At 61.3% G+C, this 22,601-nt stretch overlaps 14 protein-coding genes across 14 annotated transcripts; 6 read left to right on the top strand and 8 right to left on the bottom strand.

The window, feature by feature from the left end:
• Positions 1-20: 20 nt before the first annotated feature.
• On the bottom strand, positions 21-1,490 carry OSTLU_42770 (predicted protein; the record flags this gene model as incomplete). Its single annotated transcript, XM_001419134.1, has 1 exon — positions 21-1,490. One exon carries the CDS (start codon positions 1,488-1,490, stop codon positions 21-23), a length of 1,470 nt encoding a protein of 489 aa, XP_001419171.1.
• A 615-nt stretch (positions 1,491-2,105) lies between these two features.
• Positions 2,106-4,550, top strand: OSTLU_429 (predicted protein; the record flags this gene model as incomplete). The annotated part of the gene is made up of 1 exon (XM_001419348.1): positions 2,106-4,550. A coding segment is annotated over one exon (2,445 nt), but the record flags the coding sequence as incomplete, so codon positions are not given.
• A 348-nt stretch (positions 4,551-4,898) lies between these two features.
• Positions 4,899-5,228, bottom strand: OSTLU_33139 (predicted protein; the record flags this gene model as incomplete). Its single annotated transcript, XM_001419133.1, has 1 exon — positions 4,899-5,228. One exon carries the CDS (start codon positions 5,226-5,228, stop codon positions 4,899-4,901), a length of 330 nt encoding a protein of 109 aa, XP_001419170.1.
• A 650-nt stretch (positions 5,229-5,878) lies between these two features.
• TPR1 (TPR-repeat containing protein) lies at positions 5,879-7,768 on the top strand (the record flags this gene model as incomplete). Its single annotated transcript, XM_001419347.1, has 1 exon — positions 5,879-7,768. One exon carries the CDS (start codon positions 5,879-5,881, stop codon positions 7,766-7,768), a length of 1,890 nt encoding a protein of 629 aa, XP_001419384.1.
• A 95-nt stretch (positions 7,769-7,863) lies between these two features.
• On the bottom strand, positions 7,864-8,745 carry OSTLU_5965 (MC family transporter: Grave's disease carrier protein (GDC)-like protein; the record flags this gene model as incomplete). Its single annotated transcript, XM_001419132.1, has 1 exon — positions 7,864-8,745. A coding segment is annotated over one exon (882 nt), but the record flags the coding sequence as incomplete, so codon positions are not given.
• A 1,886-nt stretch (positions 8,746-10,631) lies between these two features.
• Positions 10,632-11,570, top strand: OSTLU_10250 (predicted protein; the record flags this gene model as incomplete). Its single annotated transcript, XM_001419346.1, has 3 exons — positions 10,632-11,076; positions 11,164-11,298; positions 11,422-11,570. Coding segments are annotated over 3 exons (729 nt in total), but the record flags the coding sequence as incomplete, so codon positions are not given.
• A 67-nt stretch (positions 11,571-11,637) lies between these two features.
• OSTLU_42764 (predicted protein) lies at positions 11,638-13,320 on the bottom strand (the record flags this gene model as incomplete). The annotated part of the gene is made up of 1 exon (XM_001419131.1): positions 11,638-13,320. The coding sequence occupies one exon, from the start codon at positions 13,318-13,320 to the stop codon at positions 11,638-11,640; it is 1,683 nt and encodes a 560-aa protein (XP_001419168.1).
• Positions 13,303-14,505, bottom strand: OSTLU_16503 (predicted protein; the record flags this gene model as incomplete). The annotated part of the gene is made up of 1 exon (XM_001419130.1): positions 13,303-14,505. A coding segment is annotated over one exon (1,203 nt), but the record flags the coding sequence as incomplete, so codon positions are not given.
• A 248-nt stretch (positions 14,506-14,753) lies between these two features.
• On the bottom strand, positions 14,754-15,890 carry OSTLU_42757 (predicted protein; the record flags this gene model as incomplete). The annotated part of the gene is made up of 1 exon (XM_001419129.1): positions 14,754-15,890. The coding sequence occupies one exon, from the start codon at positions 15,888-15,890 to the stop codon at positions 14,754-14,756; it is 1,137 nt and encodes a 378-aa protein (XP_001419166.1).
• An 843-nt stretch (positions 15,891-16,733) lies between these two features.
• On the top strand, positions 16,734-17,456 carry OSTLU_5914 (predicted protein; the record flags this gene model as incomplete). The annotated part of the gene is made up of 1 exon (XM_001419345.1): positions 16,734-17,456. A coding segment is annotated over one exon (723 nt), but the record flags the coding sequence as incomplete, so codon positions are not given.
• A 485-nt stretch (positions 17,457-17,941) lies between these two features.
• On the top strand, positions 17,942-18,835 carry OSTLU_42883 (predicted protein; the record flags this gene model as incomplete). Its single annotated transcript, XM_001419344.1, has 1 exon — positions 17,942-18,835. One exon carries the CDS (start codon positions 17,942-17,944, stop codon positions 18,833-18,835), a length of 894 nt encoding a protein of 297 aa, XP_001419381.1.
• Positions 18,836-19,630: 795 nt separating this feature from the next.
• On the top strand, positions 19,631-20,281 carry OSTLU_5598 (predicted protein; the record flags this gene model as incomplete). Its single annotated transcript, XM_001419343.1, has 1 exon — positions 19,631-20,281. A coding segment is annotated over one exon (651 nt), but the record flags the coding sequence as incomplete, so codon positions are not given.
• A 207-nt stretch (positions 20,282-20,488) lies between these two features.
• On the bottom strand, positions 20,489-20,758 carry OSTLU_33130 (predicted protein; the record flags this gene model as incomplete). Its single annotated transcript, XM_001419128.1, has 1 exon — positions 20,489-20,758. One exon carries the CDS (start codon positions 20,756-20,758, stop codon positions 20,489-20,491), a length of 270 nt encoding a protein of 89 aa, XP_001419165.1.
• Positions 20,759-21,476: 718 nt separating this feature from the next.
• OSTLU_42396 (predicted protein) lies at positions 21,477-22,283 on the bottom strand (the record flags this gene model as incomplete). Its single annotated transcript, XM_001419127.1, has 1 exon — positions 21,477-22,283. A coding segment is annotated over one exon (807 nt), but the record flags the coding sequence as incomplete, so codon positions are not given.
• Positions 22,284-22,601: the final 318 nt, after the last annotated feature.

Here is a 22,601-nt window from a genome sequence, read left to right as displayed (position 1 = left end):
CGGTCGGCTTGTTCGTGAAATCAGTGCGCGAGCGTGTAGCACGGCACGTCCGCCGGCGCGATTTCGCCGGCTTCGCAAATGATCGACCGCACGCACTTTGCGGGGACGACGTCGTAGGTGAGGTTGATGATGGAGAGGTTCGGCAAATTTGCCGCAGAGGCGAGGACTCCGTCGACGGCGTCGACGCGCGAGATGCTCTCCGCGGCACCGATCTCGTTGAAGGCGAACGCGTCGAATTGCACGCGCTCGTGGAACTTGCACGTCTCGGCGGCGACGAAGACTGGCACGCCTTGCTCTAACGCGGCGTGCGCCACGGCGCTGGAACCTATGCGAGACACCACCACACCGTTGCTAAGGCACGCCGCGGCGCCGATGAGCACCTTGGTCGCGTGTTGCATCGCGTAACTCAAGCCGTTGAGCGCGGTGAACACGCAATCGATACCCTGAGCGCACAAGTCGCTTAAAATACCCGCGCCTTCGCTCGACGGACGGCTATCGACGACGGTGACGGTGAACTTGACGCCAGCTTCGTGCGCGCGCAACAGAATCTCGCGCACCGCGTGCGACGCACCGTGCGTCACGATGACGTCTCCGTCTTCAATATTCTTCACTCCCGCGCGCACGATCGATTCCAACGCGCCGTCCAGTTTTTCTTTGATGAAGTAGTCGATGTGCATCAACGTCTTCTGCTTGCAACCGTCGTTGCACAAGCCTTGGTTTTCGTCTCGAGACAAGCGCGCCAAGTGCGTCTTCAACGACCGAACGGCGTTCCCCATCGCGATCCCCATCGGACGAGCCTTATCCAACGTGTGCACGACTTGATTCAGATGGTGCGTCAGCGACAGCGCGTACGTGGCGTCGACCGGGGCCTCGAAATTCTCAACCACGACGCGCAACACGCGCAACAACGCGCTCACGCGCTCGCGAGCGCCCTTTGTCTTTCCGCGCGCGTAGTTCAGCGCCAATCGCTCCACCGCGGGATGCGCGACGACGCTCGGGACGTAATCCTTCGCCGTTCCGCGCAAGTGCGAGACCCCGTTCCTGAGAAGACCGACGGAGGCGCTCGTCGAAGCCGCCTTCTTCTTCTTCTCCTCATTCGCGCCGACCGCACCGCTCGCTTCACCGCTCGCACCGCCCCCCGCGCTTCCGCTCACCGCACCACCCTCGGCGTTCGCGCCGCCGCCGCTCGATTTCTTCGCTCCCGCGCCGCCCTGCGCGCCGCCTTCGCCCGCTTTCGCCGCCGCCTTCGCCGCGCGCTGCGACTCTTGCAGCGCCCGTCGCTCCGCCTTACTCATCTTCGGTTTCGGCGGCGGTATCTCTCGCCCCGCTCCCGCGGACTCGCTCTTCTTCTTCTTCTTCTCCTCCGCCTCTTCCCCCGTCGCCGCCGCCGCCGCCGCGTCGCGCGCGTCCGACCCCGTCCCGACCTCTACCCTCGCCTTGCTCGCGAACTCCCCCTCGAGTCCTCCCTGCGTCCCTCCTCGTCCCCTCATCGGCAGAATCATCACCGGCGATCGACTCGCGCGTCCCGCGTCGTCGTCGCCCTCGCCCCGCGCGCCGCCGCCTCGCGGAATCGCCATCCCCGTCCCCACGCCGTCCTCTCGCGCCGCCGCGCCCGTTTTCTCGCCGCTCCGCATCGCGCGCAGTTCCATGGCGACCCCTCCGTCCCATCGTCCGCTCGCGTCTTCCGTCCCGTCGCGCGCGCCGGCGTTGATCGCGAATCCCACCGTGCGCGTGAGCGGGGTTTTCATCGTCGCCTGCGCGCCGTCCGCGCCGTCGCGCGCCGTCGCGCGTCCCGCGTCGTCGTCCGCGTCGTTCGATCGTCGCTCGCGCCGCGCGTCGCGGTCGGGCGTCGCCGTCATCGATCGCGCGCGTCGAGGTGTGTCGGCGCCGCGCTCGAATCGCGCGTCGCGTCGCACACCGCCGCGCGCGATCGCGCGCGAGCCGACGCGCGCGGACGACGACGTCGCCGCATCGCGTCCGCGCCGGGATCGCGCGCGCTCGGCGACGCGCGCGCGACGCATCGCGCGCGATCGCCCGACGGACGCGCGCGAAAGATGCGACGACGGATCGCGTCGCGACGCGCGCGGAAGACGGCGCCGACGACGCTCGCGCTGGCGCTGACGACGATCGTCGTCCTCGCGACGCGAACGGACGCGCTCAAAGCGAACGATTTCAAGACGTGCGCGACGAGCTCGTTTTGCGCGCGAGGGCGAGACGCGCGAGACGCGCGAGGCGCGAGGATCGAAGACGCGCGCGCGCGCGAGCGCGACGCGAGGGCGGTCGAGTTCGACGTCGTGCGCGGCGATGAGGGAAGTGCGTCGCTGGTGGGTTCGGTGGAGGGGATGAAAACGGGCGCGGTGCGCGTGCGGGTGGACGAAAGAGGCGAGCGGGCGCGATTCGCGGCGCGGGAGGTGCTGACGAGGGAGACGGAATTCGAGGACGACGCGAGGGCGCGGGCGCGCGTGGTGGGAAGGAGCGAGACGAGCGTGGAGGTGGAGTTCGAAGAGACGGGGGCGCGGGCGAAGATTTACGCGGATCCGTTCAAAGTGGAGGTGTACGCGCGGGAGGCGACGACGCCGGCGGCGATTTTTAACGCGCGAGGCGAGTTCGCGTTCGAGACGGGAGGCGACGGGTCGTCGGAGGATTGGGCGGAGACGTTTAACGGGCACACGGATACGCGCAAGAATGGACCCACGGCGGTGGCGTTCGACCTGACGTTTCCGAGCGCGAGCGACGCGTACGGGCTTCCCGAACGCGCGACGTCGCTCAGCCTGAAATCGACGCGAAAGTACGAGAGCGGTAAGAGTTGGTTCGGTCGATCTTCGGTCGATTCGTCGGTGAATGAAACCACGCTCGGGGAACCTTACAGATTGTACAACCTCGACGTGTTCGAGTACCTCGATGATAGCGCGTTCGGGCTTTACGGATCGATTCCGATGCTCACCGCGCACGGGGTCCGCGACGGCAAATCGACTACGGCTGGCGCTTACTTTCACAACCCGAGCGAGATGTACGTGGATGTCAACGTCGACGGCGCTAACGGCGTGCACACGAAGTGGATGGCCGAGAGCGGCGCGATGGATGTTTTCATTCTCCCCGGCGATACCCCCGCGGATGTGTTGAAGCAATACACGGCGCTGACGGGCACGACGTCGATGCCACCGTTATTTTCGCTCGGCTATCATCAGTGCCGATGGAACTATCGCGACGAGAACGACGTCAAGGAAGTCGACGCCGGTTTCGACGCAAATGACATACCGTATGACGTGCTTTGGCTCGACATCGAACACACCGATGGGAAGCGGTACATGACGTGGGACAACGGTCCGTTCCCCACGCCCGAACGCATGATCAACGACATCGCCAGTCGCGGACGAAAGATGGTCACCATCGTGGATCCGCACGTAAAAATCGACAATAATTATCCCGTCTATAAAGAGGCAAAGGATAAAGGGTTTTACGTCAAGAAGAACGACGGCACGACGGATTTTGACGGGTGGTGCTGGCCGGGAAGTTCGACGTACTTGGACGTCACGAATCCAGACGTTCGCGAGTGGTGGGCGAGCAAGTTTTCTTTGGACTCCTACAAAGGATCGACGAAAGACTTGTACATTTGGAACGATATGAACGAGCCGTCCGTGTTCAACGGTCCCGAAATTACGATGCAAAAAGACTTGATTCATCACGGCGGCGTCGAGCATCGCGAAGTGCACAACGCTTTCGGCATGTACTACCACATGGCCACCGCGGAGGGCATCAAGCGAAGAAACGACGGCGATCGTCCTTTTGTCCTCTCGCGCGCCTTTTTCGCCGGGACGCAACGCATCGGACCGATTTGGACCGGTGATAACACCGCTGATTGGCGACACCTCGCCGTGAGCTTACCGATGGTGCTCACGCTCGGCGTGAGCGGGTTGACGTTTAGCGGCGCCGACGTCGGAGGATTTTTTGGCAATCCCGACGCTGAGCTCATGACGCGGTGGTACCAAGTCGGCACTTACTATCCTTTCTTTCGTGGACACGCGCATTTGGAGACGAAGCGCCGCGAGCCTTGGTTGTTCGGTGACGAGAGCACGGCAATCATTCGTCAAGCGATTCGCGAGCGATACGCGCTCCTGCCTTACATTTACACCTTGTTTGAAGAGTCGCACCGAACGGGCGCGCCCGTGTTGCGTCCGCTTTGGTACGAATTCCCAACGGATGAGAACGTGTTCAAGATTCAAGATTCATTCATGCTCGGTTCGGCAATTTTAGTGCAGCCAGTGTTGAAGCAAGGCGCGAAATCCGTCTCGGTGTACCTTCCGGCTGGCGTTTGGTACGAAAAACGATCGGGCGCGCGACACGTCGGACCGAAGACGTTCGACGTCTCCGTCGAGCTCAGCGACGTTCCGGTGTTCCTTAGAGGTGGTGCTATTTTCGTGCGAAAGGACAGAGCTCGGCGAAGCTCGACAGCGATGAAGGGTGACCCATTGACCATCGTCGTCGCGCTCGACGCGAACGGCGAGGCGAGAGGCTCGTACTACGCCGACGACGGTAAGAGCTACGAGTACGAGGCGTCGAAGAGCTCGGCGTTTGCGCGTCGCTCGCTGTCCTTCAAAAACGGGCACTTCGTCGTATCGGCGGCCTCTGACGCCGATGGCGGCGCAGGAAACGTCAAATCTTTCGTCGATGAAACGCTCATCGAGCGCGTTTCGGTGTACGGATCGTCCGCCGCGGCGAAATCGGCGACGTGCTCGACGACTGGCGACACGTTCGACGTCGTCGCGCGACACGGCGAGGCGATGGACATCAGGCGCCCGAATCTTTCCATCTCTCAGGATTTTACCTTAGCCGTGCGATAGCCGCGCGATCGAACTATTAACACTACACCATCTACACACTCAACGACGCTCGCCGAGCTACGCGAACGTTACGCCAGAAATCGCGCACGACGCCGCGAACGTCGCCCACATCAAACGCCACCTCGATCGCAACGCGAACCACGCCGCGAGATACCGCACGCACGGTTTAGCCAACCTCCGCCCTATTTCGAGCACCACGGCGATCTTCGCCTCGGCGTCCGCCGCGCTCGGGTTGATCGCGAACGTCGTCGGATTCGCGAACGCGAACGCCACCGTCGGCCAGTGCGTCAGCGAGCTCGCGCTCAGCGTCATCAGCACCGCCAGCACCAACCCCCCGATCGTGCACCGTCCCCAAAACGACGTCGACGTCGACGTCGACGAAACCATCGCCTCGTCCGTCGTCGCCTCCCCTCTCGTCGTCTCCGTCGTCTCCGTCGTCGTCGTCTCGCCGCCGCTCGCCGGCGCCGCCTCCCCGCCGCGTCGTCCCGGCGCCGTCCGCGCCTTCATGAACGGCGCCTTCCCTCGCTGCGCGTCCAGCGTCTCCCAAAACGTCTCCCAAAACGCGTCTCGTCGCGCGCGCGCCGTCGCGTCCGCGTCGTCGTCGCGCGTCGTCGCGCGCGCGCGTCCCGAAGCCGCGCCCCGTCCGCGTCGCGCGTCCACCGTCGCGCGCGCGCGCGCGCGCGCGCCGTGACGCGCGGCGCGCGCGACGCGTGGCGTCATCGTCGACGTCCGCGCGTCGTCTCGCGACGCGCGCGACGCGACGCGCGGCGCGGCGCGCTATCCCGCCCGACGTCGAAGTGGATAACGCCACAGACGGACGCGCCATGGCGCTCGGCGCGCGCGCGGGCGCGACGGCGCGGCGCGGGACGTCGTCGACGACGCGCCGCGCGTCGTCGCGCGCCTCCGCGGCGACGCGCGGCGCGCGCGCGACGACGACGCGCGCGGTGCGTCGCGAATTCGACGTGGACGCGGCGACGCGCGAGGCGCGCGACGACGACGCGATGGGCGACGACGCGACGACGACGAGCCGAGCGACGATGCGCGCGAGAGAGATACACGCGCTGACGCGCGCGGGACGACGCGACGCGGCGGCGCGGGAAGGGACGGCGAGCGCGAGGGCGAAGCCGGCGGACGCGGCGGTCGCGAGCGCGGCGACGACGGCGTGCTTTAAAGCCGGTGACGTCGATGAGGGACGGGCGATCATGCGAAGACATCGCGAGAGCGTGGGTGACGGTAAGGTTGGGTGCGTCGTGCTGTGCGCGTGGGCGACGGCGGAATCGGGAACGGGGACGCGGGACGGGGACGCGAACGCGAGGGCGTTGCTGCGAGAGGCGACGACGACGGCGAACGGAGACGCGAGGGCGGTTTGCGACGCGTGGGTGGCGCTCGGGAATCACGAACTGAAGCATGGTCGCGTTGATAAGGCGAGAAAGTGCTATAAGAGCGCGTTGAGCGCGGGAGAGGGAGCGCCGGCGAGCGCCGCCGTGGCGGCGCACTCGTGGGCTCGGTTGGAGGCAAAGGAAAGGAATCCCAAGCTCGCGCGAGAGCTCTTCGCCAAGTCGGTGGACTTGTGCGAAACGCACGTTGCGAATTATACCGCGTGGGCGTCGTTTGAAATGAGTCGCGGGCAGAGCGATGCGGCGAGGAAATTGCTCGAGCGCGGGGCGGCGTTTTGCAAGTCGGCGGAAGAGTTGCGCCAGACGAACGACTCGAAGACAAGGCGAGCTCGCTCGATGGCTTCGGCGTTGTTCACGTCCTGGGGGGACATAGAGGGGCAAATCGCGTTGCGTGAGAGCGAAGACTCCGCCGATGCGCTCGATATCGCCGTATCCAAGTCGAGAGGAATGTTTGAGCGCGCGTGCGCGTACGACAAGAAGAACGTCGCGGCGTGGTTGAAGTGGAGCGAACTCGAGAAGGATATCGCGCGCGGTAATTCGCATCGCGGTGGGGTGGTGATGAGCGCAAGACGGAACAGCGTGTCGAACCGTCGGCAACTCGATGTCTTGACTGCGGGTTTAAAGGCGAATCCGGGCGAAATGCGACTCGAGCACGCCTACGCCATGGCGCTGAAACTCAACGGCGACGTCGAGGAGGCAACGAGACGACTCCATCGTTTAAGCGAGCGGTTTCAAAACAACGCGCACGTGTGGCACGCACTCGGAACTACACTTCAGGAATCTGGTGATTTTCAAGGCGCCATAGCGGCTTTTGAACGTGGATCTTTTGCTTCAGGTCGCGCCAACTTGCCGTGCATCACCGCGGCCGCGGCGGCGGAATTGCACGGCGGCAAGCACGGTCGTGCTCGCCAGCTGTTTGTCCAAGGCGATTCCGTTCCGCGGCATCTGAGTACTCGTCGTGAGCGCGCCGCACACCTCCGACTGTGGGCTTTGCTAGAAAAGCGTGCCGGGGGCGAGGAGGCGACGCGTAAACTGTTCATCGCCGCCACCGCTGAAGATCGCACCGACGCCGCGACTTGGTTGCAGTGGGGGCAATGGGAGAAGCGTGTGAACAGTGTCGGCGCCGCGCGCAAGGTATTCAAAGATGGAATTCGCTACGGCGTGAATAATGGACAATATTTCATCTATCAGGCTCTAGCCACTTTGGAGGCGGAGACAAACAATCACGAATCGGCGCGAGAGTTATTCAAGCAAGGATGTTCCGCGCATCCACGCAGCGCCTCTCTGTGGCTGCAGTGGGCTCTGTTCGAGCTTTCGTGCGGCGAAGACGACAAAGCTGCGTCGCGGAATTCGATTGCAGTCATCGAAAAAGGGGCATCGCGCGCGCCGCCGCACATCCCGCTCCTCGAACTGTGGCTCAATCTCGAACGAAAGGCTGGCGACGAGCACAAGGCGCGCGCGGTGGAGGACAGGTTGAAAAAGCTTCTCTCCGAGCAGCGATACGCTCCGGTCGGTCACGAAGTGAATTAGTCTAAACAATAGTGAATTTGTAGCACAGCTATAGCTAGCAGCGTCTAATCTTCGTCCTCGTTGGCGTGCATTTCACTTATGCGCGATTTAATCGCGTCGTTCACCGCGAAAGAAACCGCGACGCTCAATGGTCCTTTCACCCAATTCATCGTGAGGCCTTTATACAGCCCGCGCACACCTTCCGTTCGTGCGATATTGATGATCGCCTCTCTCGTACTCATGCCAGTTTTTCCGAGCACTTGCACTCGACGTCGTACGACGTCGAGCGGGTACGTGATGCTTTGCGCGAGCAACCCCGCTGTGCCGCCGTAAAACAGACGTACAGAAACCGGTAGTGTGGCCGTACTCGATATTTCTTCACCTATCGATTCGGCACGCTTGATCGCTTGCTTAATGTGCATCGCTTTCAACGTCTCAAACGTGGCAAACGATATCCCGCCGTACGGGATAATGCCGATGAGCGTAGGCGATAAGCCGCTGTACAGGCTCAGCACGCCGCGCGAACGTACGAGCGAGGCAAGGTCCGCAAGTGGCCCCTTAGCCGCCGGTCCAGTAGCGGCGAATCGTGCGCGCAACATGTCTAATGGGTACGTCATCGTGGTCGCCGTCGCACCGGCGGCGGCGCCGGCGCAGAATCTTGAGAATATTCGAAGTTGATCCTCGTTTTCGACTGGATCAATGCCGAGAAGCGACGGCAGCTGAAGATTTGTAAATTTGTTCATGTACGCGTCGTACTTGGGAAACGCCAAAAAGCTCACGCCCGCGTACGGCATGACACGAATCATCTGCACGCCGTTGCCGCGCCACAAAGCTGGGACGCCTTCGGTTTGTATGATTTGCCTCGCCGTGCGCAACGCCGCGTTGAGCGTAAATTGCTTCTGTGCGTCCACTTGGTAAATAATCTTCACTCGATCAGCTGGCGCCACCACGGATTTCGCCACCGCCCCGGCGATCGCGCCGCTGAACAAAGTCTCCAGCGCGGTGATGGATTTGCGCTCGTGCCAAATCACCGGCACGTGCGTCTCTGGCGGATCTTCGTCCAGCACCGCATGCCGAAACGTTGGTCCTACTCTTTGAAAGAGTATATCGTTAGCGGTGAATCCAATCGCCGCCGCGAACGGGCCTTTCACCCAAGTCAACGTGACTCCTTTGAACAGTCCATTTCTAAATCCCTCCGTCGCGTAAATCGTACGCAGTCCGGCCCATACGCTCGTGTACAGCGGCGCCGACGCACCCTCGCTAATGTGAACCTGCATCCGGCGTCGAACGATGTGCAACGGATACGTCGCAGTCTGCGCCGCCACCCCTGCGAATCCACCAGCCATGAGCTTCAAATGCACGGGCATCTCGAACTCGTCCTCGCGCACGACGCTCATGTCCTTCGTCGCGTGGTTGACGTACATCGATTTCAACGTTTCAAACGTCGCAAAACTAATCCCCCCGTACGGAACTATCCCCACCAACGTCGGCGTGAGCCCGTTATACAAACTCCTTGCCCCCCCTTTGGTCATCACGTCGTACAAATACCCCGCGCTCCCGAACATACCCGAGATGTTCGGCGCCGGGTGCCTCGACGAGTGCGCCGCCAGTCTCGCGTGCAACAAATCCAACGGATACGTCAGCACCGTCGCCGTCGCCCCCGCGAGCGCCCCCGCGACGAATCTCGTCCGCACATCTCCCACCGGCGGCGACCGCTCGTCCTCTCCCTTGTGTTTCCCCACCGCGTCGTTATCCGCCCGCACGTCGAACGCCGCCGCCAGCGCCGCGTTGTACGCGTTAAACGTCCCGAACGTCGTCGCGCTGTACGGCAGTATCCGCACCACCGCCGCGTGGCATCCCCGCCAGAGCGCAAAAAATCCCTCGTTTCGCGCGATGTCTCGCGCCATCGCCGTCCCGCTCCGCAGCGTGAATCCCGCGCTCGCGCTGTCCACCTGAAACAGCAGCTTCACCCGGTCGATCGGCGCCGTCGCGACGCGCGACATCCCGCCCGCGAGCGCGCCGCTGACGACGCGCTCGAGCGTGACGAACTTCTGCTTCACGTCCGGGTCCTCGTCGCGCGCACCGCGCGACGCCGACGTCGACGCTTCGTTTTCCTTTTCGCGTTCGCCTTCGCGTTCGCCTTCGTTCCTCGCGCGCGTCGCGCCGGCGTCGCCGTCGCGCGCCATCGCGTCGACGCCTCGCGCGGATTCGCTCCGCGACGCGTCGCGCCGTCGTTCGTCGCGCGCGTCGGCGCGCGCGCGCGACTGCGGCGCGCGATTCGCGACGTCGGCGCGCTCGGGCGGCACTGACGCGCGCGCGGATGCGCCTCGCGACGTCGCTCGCGCGCGCGGTCGCGAATCAGCGCGCGCGCGAGCGACGCGCGATGCCGTCGCTCGCGGACGACCGCGGACTGGGACTCGCGCGCGTCGCGCGGCGCGCGACGACGACGGACGACGGCGCGGCGTCGGACGACGGCGCGAGCGACGGCGCGAGCGACGGCGCGAGCGACGGCGCGCGAGGGATGAATCGAACGCGGCGACGACGCGCGGCGCGCTTCGCGTCGGTGCGGTTGACGTGCCCGGCGTGCGGGACGGCGGTGCGGTCGAACGCGCTGCGGACGCACCTGGGGAAGTGCGCGAGGGACGCGCTCGCGGCGGTGCCGGCGAAGACGTGGACGGCGACGGATGGACGAGACGCGAACGCGTGCGCGATCGAAGCGTTGGAGATAGCGACGAGAGCGAACGATGCGTTCGCGGCGGAGGTGAAGCGGATGTGCTATCGACGACGGGAAGCGGGAGATGGGGAGCGAATGACGGCGGAGGCGTGCGCGGAGGCGCTGGGGGTGCCGACGGCGCGAGTGAAGACGACGCTGCGGAGGGCGAGTTTAGCGATTGAATTGGTGCGAGACGAGACGCCGTTGGACGTGGTGTTTGAGAATGATGAGTTTTTGGTGGTGAATAAACCGCCGAATCTGAGGTTTCATCCGAATCATAGATTTGAGGGGAATTCGTTGTTGTCGCGGGCGTTGCACCATATGGACGGGGCGACGCCGTACATCGTGCATAGACTCGATATGGACACCTCGGGCGTGGCCGTGTTCGTGAAGAAGCAGCACTTGGTGGCGAATGTAGCGGGACAGTTTCAAGAGAAGACGGCGAAGAAGACGTACCTGGCCGTGTCTGTGGGTGTCGTGCCGCCTGATTGCGGCGACAGCTTCATCGTAGACGCGCCCATCGGTGACCACGGAATCGTGCAGGAAGCGCGCACGGTTGATTTCAGCGGAGAAGGAAAAGACGCGAGAACGACGTGCGAAATCATCGCTCGTGCGAGTACTTCGCTGTTCGATATCAAGGACGAAAGCGTGGCCGCGATGACGACGCCAAAAGGGGTGTCGCCTATGACAGCGTCGCCGCGAGCTCCGCCGGCCGCCGTCGCCGCGCTCGTTCGCGTGACGCCGCTGACAGGTCGAACGCATCAGATTCGCGTGCACTTGGCGCATGCAGGCTTGCCTATTGTATCCGATGCGCTGTATGGGCCGCACTTGCGATGGAGTGCGCAAAGCGATGAAGAAAAACCGAAAATGGTTTGGAGTGCGGCGCAACTCGCCGCGTGCAACTCTGAAAATCCGACGCAGATGCACCAACTGACGCCTCCGGACAGTCGAGACGCGCGAGAACCGTACGACGATTGGGGTGGGGCTTTGAGTATTCGAAGACAAGCTCTTCACGCGTTCAATCTCGAGCTCAAGCATCCAGAAACAGGTGAATCGCTTACGTTTCAGGCAAAGATGCCGAGCGACATGCGAAGCGTGTGCGACGCGCTTGGGCTTTCCACGTCGGATTATTAGTTATTAGTTATGTGTAAGTCTTGAATCAATCAATAGGATTGTATTAATCAGAATCACTAGTGGGAGCTAAGCCACCGACCATGTAATCGGCCGGCTTCGTACCGTTCCAATCTTTAAGAAGCTTGCGGTCCGTCGCAAACGCGCTCGGAAATTCTTCGTCGTCGTAAGGCATGATAGCGTGCTTGTCGATGATCGCCTTAACCTCTTCCGCCTGCACAGTCTTCTTCTCCATAACTACCTTCGCTAGAGCATCGATGGCGTCTTTTTGTTTTTCGACGAAACGCCTCGCCGCGGCGTATTGTCTCTCCATCAAACGGCGCACCTCTTCATCTGCTCGGGCGTAACGATCATCCGTTGTCGATGGAAGTCGGTATTCTTCGCGTTCAGCACGCAAGAAGTCAGTCACTTCAATGACGTTGCCAGTAGGATAGTACATAAACTCGCTATTTTCATCACTCATCGCTGCATTGTGAACGAAGAAGTTCGCGATTTCTCGCGCACGACCGGTGTAAGGCGCAGTAACCTTCGTGCAGTTGTCGAAACCGTAGAAGACCTCCTCAGCGATGGATGGGACGAAACACGCGCGCAAGTGACGTCTCATGAAACCCTTGGTAAACGCTCCAGGACGCAGTGCTACGGGGTTTTCAGCGAGAGCCAATTGACCTTCGGCGTTGCTTTCTCGAGCCACGATCGTGACAAAAGAAATGTCACCCATGTCATTGCACAAACAACGATACGCAACCGCCGCCGCGGAATGGATGAGCGCCAAACGCTTCTCGTTTTCCTCACCGAGACCTTGTGGTAAAACCTTGCCTAACGTCTCCATCTCAAGCGCAGTTTGAAAATCGTCCATTGTCACCAACTCCCGCGAACTTTTCGCCGCCTGAAGAGCGGCGAGATTCACGACCGATGCGAGGGCTGCTCCGCTGAAGCCCTCCGTTTCTCCAGAGAGCGCATTCCAATCAATATTCGAATCGACCGGTTTACCTTTGCAGTGAACTTGTAAAATTTCTTTACGGCCGGTGTAATCGGGCTTCGGGATGACGATTTTGCGGTCGAAACGTCCCGGGCGAATGAGCGCCTTGTCGAGAACGTCAACTCTGTTCGTCGCTGCAATGCACACAATTTGCGTGTCACTACCAAAACCATCCAGCTCCACGAGCAGCTGGTTTAACGTCTGGTCGCGTTCATCGTTACCCGAGCCACCGCCGCCTCTAGGTCGACCGACTGCATCTAGCTCATCGATGAAAATGATCGAGGGCGATTGCTTTTTGGCTTGTTGGAACAAATCGCGCACGCGAGCCGCACCAACACCGACAAACATCTCCACGAATTCAGAAGCCGCCAAGGAGAAGAAAGTAGCACCTGCTTCGCCTGCGACGGCTCGCGCAAGAAGCGTTTTACCACAGCCCGGCGGACCCGTCAATAAGACACCCTTCGGAACCTTGCTACCGCTCTCTTTGAATTTTTCCGGCTGCAAGAAGAAATCGACAACTTCTTGAAGTTCAACCTTCGCCGTGCCGATACCCGCGACGTCGTCAAACTTCACGACTTCGCTTTCGTCGCGAAGTTTCATCTTGGTGTTCACACGACCTTTCTTCGGGCCTTTGTTCTTAGCCTTAGCTTTGGCTGGGTCTATCAAAGCCTCAACTTCGTCTTCTTCGTCCGAACTCAACTCTTCCTCCTCAACTTCCTTCTTCTTAACTACCTTGACGCCAACTCGCATGAACGCATTCGCGGCACCCATTTGGTCTCCATCGGCCGCCTTCGCCGCCGCATCCTTCTTATCGCCGTTCGCACGCGCGATAGCAGACTTGCGGTTGCGAATCTCGCGCTTGACTTGGTCGCGTCGCGGATCATTCTCATCCATCTTCTGTAACATTTCCACCAAAGCGTTGATACGCGGATCGCCCTTTTCGGCTTGCCTCTGCGCCTCTTCAGCGCGCTCGAGCTCGAGAATCTTTTGACGATCTTCCCAGTCACCTCTGAAACGTTGCATGTAAAAGACGATGGCCCATATGAAGAAAACGCCTAACGAAGGAACACCGTAACCAGCAATAAACGTCCGAATCTGCGCCCCGCGATCGCCAACGGCTGCCAACGTATGGCTCGATGCTTCTGCCATCGTTGGGTTGATTTCTAATCCGACGCTTTGCGTCAGATTGTAAACCTCAGTGTTGTGCGGCGCCACTTGACAATACGCTATTCGCCCATCCTTGTACACGATAGCGTACCTCGCCACTGCATCCACGCTCACGTAAAGCTCCTTGATTTCTTCATTCAAGATGCTGTGGACAAAACGGTTGTACGCAATATGCTGGCGTGCCGATTGTATCTTCGCCCGCCCCAGCGCTGTGTACTTGAGCTCGTCGATGCTCAAGGGTTTGCCCGCCGCTTGCCCGGGTTTCGCATAATCCTCCACCGGTTTCCGCGCCGTCTTTCGCAACTCTCTGCTAGCTTTATTTTGAATGTCAATCTTTCTCTGTCTCTTCCACTCCTTGTACCACGCTTGTGTCCCCGGCGTGAGCAAAGGCTTCGAGCTCGCTCCCAATCCGTCCGGGCGCGCATCCTGCGTCGTGGCGTTCCCCTTACGAAACCACACCCCGCGCCCCGGAAGCTTTCTCTCCAGCTCCCCGATCGGGCTCACATACGTGTCTTTCACCGCTATCCTCTTCTTTTCGACGAACGGCGTTCCCTTGGGCGTTCGAGCCTTCGATGACTTCTTCTTCGTCCCGCTCGAACCTTCCCTCTTCCCCGTCGTCGACTTCGTCTTCGTCTTCGTCTTCGTCTTCTTCCCTTTCTCATCTCCGGTCTTCGCGCGTCGATCACCATCCGATGCTTTCGCGCGCACGGTGACGCGCACGCGTCCCGCGGTCGCGCGCGCGGGGCGCGGCGTCGCGCCGATTGGCATCGGCGACGCGAAGGCGCTCGACGACGAACCCAGCGCGGGGTGCGCGCGCGCGATGCGGGCGCACGACGACGCGGAAGACGACGCAGGGAGCGCGCTTCGCATCGCGGCGACCGCGGTGACGTTCGCGGCGGCGAACATGTCGCGGGCGTCGGCGAATGCGGCGGACCACTTGAGGGTTTCAACGTCGACTCGGTTGAAATATCGACGCGACGGTTTGCAGCACGAATGAATGAACGCTAGGCTAAAAGCTAAAATTCGTCCCCGTCGTCGTCGTCGGAGAAATGATCCGGGTCGTTTGGTCCGCGCGCAGCCAAGGGATCGTCCTCGGGAAGGGCGCGCTTGACGACGTCGGTGAAATCGTCGTCTACGAGATGGGTGAAATCATTTTCTTCACTCGCGGGCCAGTTTTGAAGGGAAATCGTCACGAATTCGGCAGCCGTCAGTCCGTCAATCATGTCTGAGGGCTTCATGGAATCCACGAGCTGGATAGCGCTGCGAGCGACGCGCTTGGCCCAATGTAAGATGGGATCTGGACGCCAAAGTAGATGGTGGCGGGTGGCGAAAATGTCGCTCACGTGTTCGAGACTTCTGGAGTCGAGCGCGCAGTTGGAAAAATCGAAATGCTCATGCGCGAGGATTTCTTTCCAATCTTTGTCGCTCGAGACGGCGGCTTCGAGACGCATGAGTGTCGCGGTGAGGGCATACGGATATGTAAGCATCGCCTTCAACAGCTCGGCATCAGCGACTTTGATGTCGTCGGCGATGGTGTACAGAGCCATGGCTTTGCTGTATGCAAAGTCTGGGAAGTTGAGCAAGCTACCATGCAATTCCCATTTCCCACCGACCCAACGCTTGTGCCCGAAATCTTCGACAAATCTGAGCAACCACTCTTCTTCCCCGCTTCGGAGTGCAAAGTACGAAATCATGTGTAGCATGCCTTTCGGGTCAGTGTGGTCCAATCCGAGGCATAGTTTCGCGCATTCCAACGCAGTTTTGTGACATCCACGACGAGTGAGCGCGATGACGTGCCGAAACAGTGCCTCGAACATCGGTTTGTTTTCAGGTTGCGACGCATCCAAGTGCGCAAGCCCACTCGAAGCCGCGGCGGTGAAATTCGGATGCCAAGCTCTTTCGCACGCGTACAAACATCTTTCGAGAATTTCCGAGCTTTCTTGCGCTTGTCCGCTGTAATGATAGAGCTCGGATATCCGCAACAGCGTTTCTAAGTGCCACGGATAGTGGTTCAACAAACTAAATAACCGGTTGGGGTCGTGCGAACCGACGGCGATTTCAAAGTCAAAGTTTGCCTGCGCGTAGTCATCTTTCCAAGCGAAAGAGAAGTCAGACATCCCAGATTCGGCATCGACGACGCCAGAAGTCACCATATACAACCCCCCACTTCGATACGTCGACCACTGGTCGCGATACGCGCTAAACGTGCACCGCCGCTGCAGCTTTGCTCGAAACGCCGCCGTCCTCCCTCCTAGCCTACCGACCTCCTCCGCCTCCACGGCGCTGATGACTTTACCACCGAATATGCGTTTAAGCTCATCCTCCGCCTTCATATTGCGCATATCGACGCACAGCAAACTCGACGCCGCCTTCGCGCCGCTCTTCCCTCGACTCACCGTCGCGTTCTCCGCCGCCGCCGACGACACGTCCAGCCCCGTCACCTCTCGCACGAGCGCGTCAAATTCATCATCGCTCCCCCCGCCGTCCCTCTTGCCCGCCCGTTTCTTCCCTCCGCGCCTCCGCGCCTTCTTCGTCGGTTCCCGCGTCGGTTCCCGCGTCGGTTCCGCCGCCGCCCGCGTCTCGTCGTCCTCGTCCTCGTCCTCGTCCTCGTCCTCGTCGCCCAACAGCGCGGCGAACGGATTCCCCGCCCGCGTCGCCGCGCCCGCGCCCGCGTCCTCGCTCTCCGCCCCCGACGCGTCGTCGTCGACGCCCGCGATCGCGTCCTCGCGACGCCGCGCCGCGCGAAGCTGTCGCGCGCTCATCGCCGCGCGCGCCGCGCTGTGCCGTCGTCCGCGCCCGCACTCCGCCGCGCGCGAATCCGAGCGCGACGCACCGCGCGCACGCGACGGCGCGCATCGCATCGCATCGCATCGCATCGCGCCATGTCGCTCGCGCGCGCCGCGCCGCGCGCGTCCGCGCTGACGGCGTCGTCGTTTCGAGACGGCGCGTCGACGCTTCGTCGTCGAGATCGTGCGATCTCGTGCGCCGCGCGCGCGCCGCGTCGCGCGCGAGGCGCCGTGGTGACGCGCGCGAACCTGTTCAGCCGGTTCACGCGCGTGATCTCGTCGTACGCCAACTCGCTGATCACGGCGGCGGAAGACCCGGAGAAGATTCTCGATCAGACGGTGAATGAGATGCAGGGGGATTTGATCAAGATGCGGCAGGCGACGGCGCAGGTGATGGCGTCGCAGAAACAGCTTGAGACGAAGTATAACGCGGCGACGAAGGCGGCTGATGATTGGTATAAGCGCGCGCAGTTGGCGATGGAGAAAGGCGACGAGGACCTGGCGAGAGAAGCGCTGACGAGACGAAAGTCGTACGCGGAGAACGCCGAATCGATGAAGGCGAACCTGGACGCGCAGAGCGAAGCGGTGGATAAATTGATCGCGAATACGCGCTTGCTCGAGGGCAAGATGGCGGAGGCGAAGAGTAAGAAGGATACGTTGAAGGCGCGCGCGGCGAGCGCGAAGACGAACAAAGCGGTGAGCGATATGGTGAGCGGAGTGTCGACGTCGTCCGCGCTCGGCGCGTTCGAGCGCATGGAAGAAAAGGTGCTCGGCATGGAGGCTGAGGCCGAAGCCATGGGCGTGTTCGCCGCTCCCGACAACCTCGAGGCCCAGTTCAAGGCTTTGGAGGCTGGCGGCGTCGACGACGAACTCGCAGCTTTGAAGAAATCCCTCCCCGGCGCCAGCTCCAAGGGTGCCCTCCCCGAGGGCCGTCCCGTGAGCGAGGCCATCGAGAGCGAGCTCGAGGCTCTTCGCAAGTCTCGCGACGACGCCTGAGCCGAGCCCGGTAGCATTTAATCGCGGCATCGCGCGTGTGCCTTCGCGCGCTCCCCACCAATTCATGAATACAACACAAGCGACCAAACGCGACCCGTCCCGTCGTCCCGTCCCGCGCGCGCCGAGCTTTATCCAAAGGCGCCGCCCGCGTACGTCACTTTATCGCGCACGCGCGCGACTTCAGAGCGCACGCGCGTCCGCCGCGCGCGACGACGACGTCCGTCAACTAACGCGCGCGCATCGCCATGTTCGCCACCTCGCGCGCGTCGCTGAGCGCCGTCGTGCGCGCGTCGACGACGCAAAAGACGCAAAAGATCCAAACGACGACGACGACGGCGACGGCGAGAGACGACGCGAACGTCGACGAAACTCGACGCGGACGACGGATGGCGCTCCTGAGCGCGTCGGTGACGCTCGGGGCGATGACGCTCGGCGCGGACGCGGCGCGCGCGGTGAAAGGACCAGGGGAGGAACTCTTGGCCAAACGCCTGGAGGAGGAGGCGAAGTCGCGCGAACGCATCGACGCGTTGTATCGTGAATTGCGAGCGGAGGAGGCGAAGGCGTTGGAATTGAGACGGGAGAAGGAAGGTGAAGCGCAAGAAGAGTTGAACAAGTTCCGGGAGGAGAGTGAGGCGCAGTCGAGACAACAAGTGCTGGCGGGGAAGACGCTGTGCGTGACGCCGTTTGGCATCGACATCGTCGGCATCACAGAGTTTGTTGCTTTAGCGGGTGCGGTGGCGAGCGGGATTTCCGCGAATCAGAAGAAGGAGGAGATTACGATGTTGAACGATAAGCTGCGTAAGATTAACGCGAGTTTGATGTCGACGTCGAGAGCTTCCATGGGCACCGACGCGTCGGTTTTGGAAGCTGCCAGGGGGGGCGCGGCAAAAGCCGCCGCGGCCACGATGTCCAGCGTAGACGACTGGGACACGCTGTCGGAAGACATGAAAGAGCTCAAGCTTGCTCTTCGTGAGGGACGTAAGCTTTTGCGGGCCGACGAATTCGCGGCCGCATTGAATGCATTTAAGAAGTCTTTGATGTTGGCGCGCGTCACCGGTGACTTGGTCTCTGTGCGCCGCGCTACGCGAGGTCTCGGTGCCGCCAAGCGTCAGCTCGGCGACCGCGTCGGCGCCATCGCCGACTTAAAGGAAGTGTTAAACATTTCGCAGCAGTTAGACGACAACACTGGGGACATGGATGCCCTCGGCGCCATCGCGGATCTCTACACCGAGCTCGGCGACTTAGAAAACGCCGGTCGCTACTACGATTTGTACCTCAACCAAATCAACGACGAAACCGTCGAAATCGAGGACTAGTCATCGTAACCGTGACGATTTTAATCATCCACCATCACTCGCATCCTTTACCGTCCGTCGCTCGCGCGCATCGCGCGAGATCTCTTCGTCGGACCGCGCGCGCCGCCTCCTCTCTAAATCTGACGTCACTCCCGACGTCACGACGCGACCGGCGCGTCACTCGACGACTTTCGCCGAATCTCGCGCTCGACACCGCGAGCGACGACGCGCGCGATGGCGAGCGATGGATGTCAACCGCTGGAGCGGTTCATGAAGAAGGAATTCGCCGGCCACGGCGCGGGAAGCGCGCAAAAGTCGTGGGCTTTTTGTCCATCGTCCCGAAACGCAAACTCGGGACACGACGCGAACGCGAACGCGCGAGCGCCCGCGTACGGTGGGTACAGCGTGAGCGGATACGTGAATGGATATAATCCCACGCTGCCGGCGTATCCGCCGACGCGAGCGCAGATGGAAGCGATGGGACGAGGCGGAGGGGCGTCGGCGCCGCCGGGGCAAAACTGGGGCGCGCAGCGACGCCCGACGGCGGTGTGGGATGGACCGGCGCCGAGAGGTGATCCGAATAAGCCTGCGCCTGGAACGCCGTATTACGTCAAGGAACCCGAGGAGGATGTGTTCGATGCGGCGAAAGAGGCGAAGGATGTGCCGGTAGTCGGCGGCGGACGACTGCCGACGGTGGGGTGCGATTCGAGCGCGGCGAAATTTGGATTGGAGAATGGGGTCAAGCACGTTCGATGCGGATCTTCGAACGATGCGGCGCTCACTGAAGCTGGTAAGGCGATTGCTGCGCACGGCGCGCGCGAGAGCGTGTTCGTCAGTGCCAAGTTGCGCCCCGACGAGCACGCTAACGTTGAAGGCGCGCTCGCGACGATTCTCGCCGCGTTGGGAACGGATTATTTGGATTTGTTCTCCATCGAGTGGCCGGTGCAGCACAAGGCTGGAACCACCGAAGTGGACTCCGAAGGAAGTTTGGAAGCGACGTGGACCGCGATGGAGAATTGCGTGGCGGCTGGCAAAGTGAAAGCGCTCGGCGTCGCCAACTTTTCGGTGCCCGCGGTGGAGCGTTTGATGAAGCACTGTACCGTAAAACCTGCGGTCAATGAGGTCGAGTTACACCCACTTTTGGCGCAGCGCAAGCTTGTCGGCGTCTGTCGACGATATGGTCTCACGGTCGTCGCCCATACTTCGCTCGCAAACGGTGACGAGCAACTCACCAAGCACGCCAAGCTCGTCGAAGCGTGCGCCGACGCCAAGAACCCTCAGAGCGCCGAAGCTCTGCTCACGCGTTGGTCCATTCAGCGCGGTGTGCCGTGCATCATTAATGCCACTTCACCGGTCGCACTCGCGGAATGTTTGAAGGCTCGCACGTTCAGATTAACGAACAAGCAAAAAGTACTTCTCGACGACATCGAACCGAGCCCGAAACTCGGTGGCGTTCGATTCCACCACCCGGCGTTCGACTTTACGTTCGACGATCCGTTCCTCGGCGGGTGCGCTAGACCTGGTCTCGACTTGGTGCCGAATTAAATCACGAATTAGTAGTTTTTGTTACACATTCTAAGGTCATATCCCACTCTATAAAACTCTACAACGCTCGACGTCCCAGGCGTCTCACTCGTCATCTGCGACATCACCTTCAAGCGAGCCCCGAACAGATCAGTGCTCGATCCCGCGCTGTTTCAACACGCATCTATGAAGCTCTAACTCACTGTTCAAAAAGAACCCGAGGAAGAACGGGCTGACGATGAGCGCCGTCTTCGCCGAAACCGTCAAGCGACGGATGGTGAGAAACTGATGGTTCAACGCGAATACGGTCGGAACAGACGCGGCGAGACCGTACGTCGCACCGCGCACGCCACCCCAGAAGGCGGCGTCGAGACACTCGGCTTTCGCAGCCTCGCGCACGGCTTCGTCATTTGGCGCCATGGTCTGGTGTCGGCCGAGGCGAACGGCGCGAATCGAACCACACGCAAACTCGCGGACAGGAAGCGAAGTAGATGCACGTTACTGCGCTTCGAATCCAACGCGTTTCGAATCGTTTCAAAAGTTTACTACAACTCTATTGCTAAGAATCGCGCTCGCTCGCGCGGAGTGCGTCGAGAAGCGCTGGCACATTGTTGACAGAGTACGGCGCACGCTCGGCTGAACTGAGAAGTATGCGCTCGTGATTCCAGCCTTGTTTGCTCAAATCAGCGGTGAATCCGTCAATGTCGCGCCTGGCTAAGGTTTCGGATTCCTGTAGAGCCCACACGTAAGCCTCATCGGCGGTCAAGTCTGGTCGATAAGGCAACGAACGCATGTGCGCGACCTGAAGAATTGCACACAAGACATCCTTACTTGAAGCTTTGTCACTCAAAGCGAGTAAAGCACGACCTTTCAGACCCGTTCGCTTGCGGTGCCAAGGGAATCTGAACTTCCTTCCATTCTTTTGCCTTCCGTTCGCTCGCTGCTTCGGAGCGCTGATCCTTCGCCCGTTCAGGATGACGCGCTTTTTTGACGCACCAGGTTCATACGCTAAGATGTATGGTCGCGCCGCGCCGCGTCCTTTTTTACTCGACAGAGCGTTGATGAGCGACTTTGGCGTGGGGCACGCCTCGCCAATAGAAGTTACGGATAATGGCAGGTTGGATTTATCCAAGCGAGCCGGTATAAATAACCTTTCGGCGTCAGCGACGTGTGCTCTGCTCGGAATTTCGCGTTCCTTCACGAAAGCCTCGGCGATGATCTCAGCGCGCTCCTTATTGATGGTTCGCAGCTGGACCGCTTTGAGTTCCTTGTAGATGCAAATCAAGTCGAGCGCGGCAAGAGGCCCGAACGCGAAGACGGGCAACGCGCGTCGAATCTCGGGTCTCACTGTGGCGACTTTGGAAACCGCCTTGGCGGCGCCGACAGCAAGAGCCAAGCCGATGTTATCCGCCAATACTTGCTGTGCGCTCGTCTTCGCCGCGACTTCGGCCAAGTTTTCCTCCAGAATGAATGTTCTCTGTATGGGCGCGCGAACGACGTTCGCCGTGGTGATACCGACTGACTTTCCAATGTTTGCCACCGTCGCCAAGGGTAAGAAGTGCTGCGGAAAGTACGGAGTGATAATCTCTATGAACGAGCTCGCGTCGTATACGACGCTCGATGTGAATCGGAACCGTTTCACGTCACTATCGAACGTTCTCCCAAAGTTTGCCGCCACCGAGAGTTTCCCCAAACGTCCTAAACCATCCTTCAATACCCAGTTCACCGCCGCCGCCGCCGGCAGCGTGCGACTCGCCCCCAATCCGACCGCCGTGAGCATTTGCTGCGTCGCGAACACCGAAATACAGCTTGACGCGATGCGTTGCGCGAACCTAAACTTGGCGTACTCCCAGTAATCGTTCGTCACGCTCGACGGTTCCGGAAGCAACGCGTGCTGCGCGCGTTCGACGCACCGTCGCGCGGCGTCCCGCAGCGCCTTGTCCATCCTTTGCCCTCCGTTCCCGCGTTCGGCGTCGTCGTACTCGTTCAATCGCATCACGCGCAGCTTGCCGTCCACGCATGCGTACCGCAGCGTCGCTCTGGAAGCGCCCGGACGTCGTTCGAGCAGTGGCAGCGGGATGAGCGAGCCGCCGCGCGAAGCGCCACGTTTAGACGACGACGCGTCGCCGACGTCGCTCGCGGACGCGATTTGGCATCGCTCGTTGTAGAAAGTGATCGTCGCCCGCGGCCTAGGCGCCATCGCGCGCGCGAACGCGATCGCGACGCGTAATGGTGCGGTCGCGAGCGGCTCGGACGCGTGCAG

This window comes from Ostreococcus lucimarinus, chromosome 8, assembly GCF_000092065.1.
Source record: "Ostreococcus lucimarinus CCE9901 chromosome 8, complete sequence".
In the NCBI taxonomy this organism is placed as follows: domain Eukaryota; kingdom Viridiplantae; phylum Chlorophyta; class Mamiellophyceae; order Mamiellales; family Bathycoccaceae; genus Ostreococcus; species Ostreococcus sp. 'lucimarinus'.
This window is presented reverse-complemented; position numbering and strand designations above follow the sequence as displayed.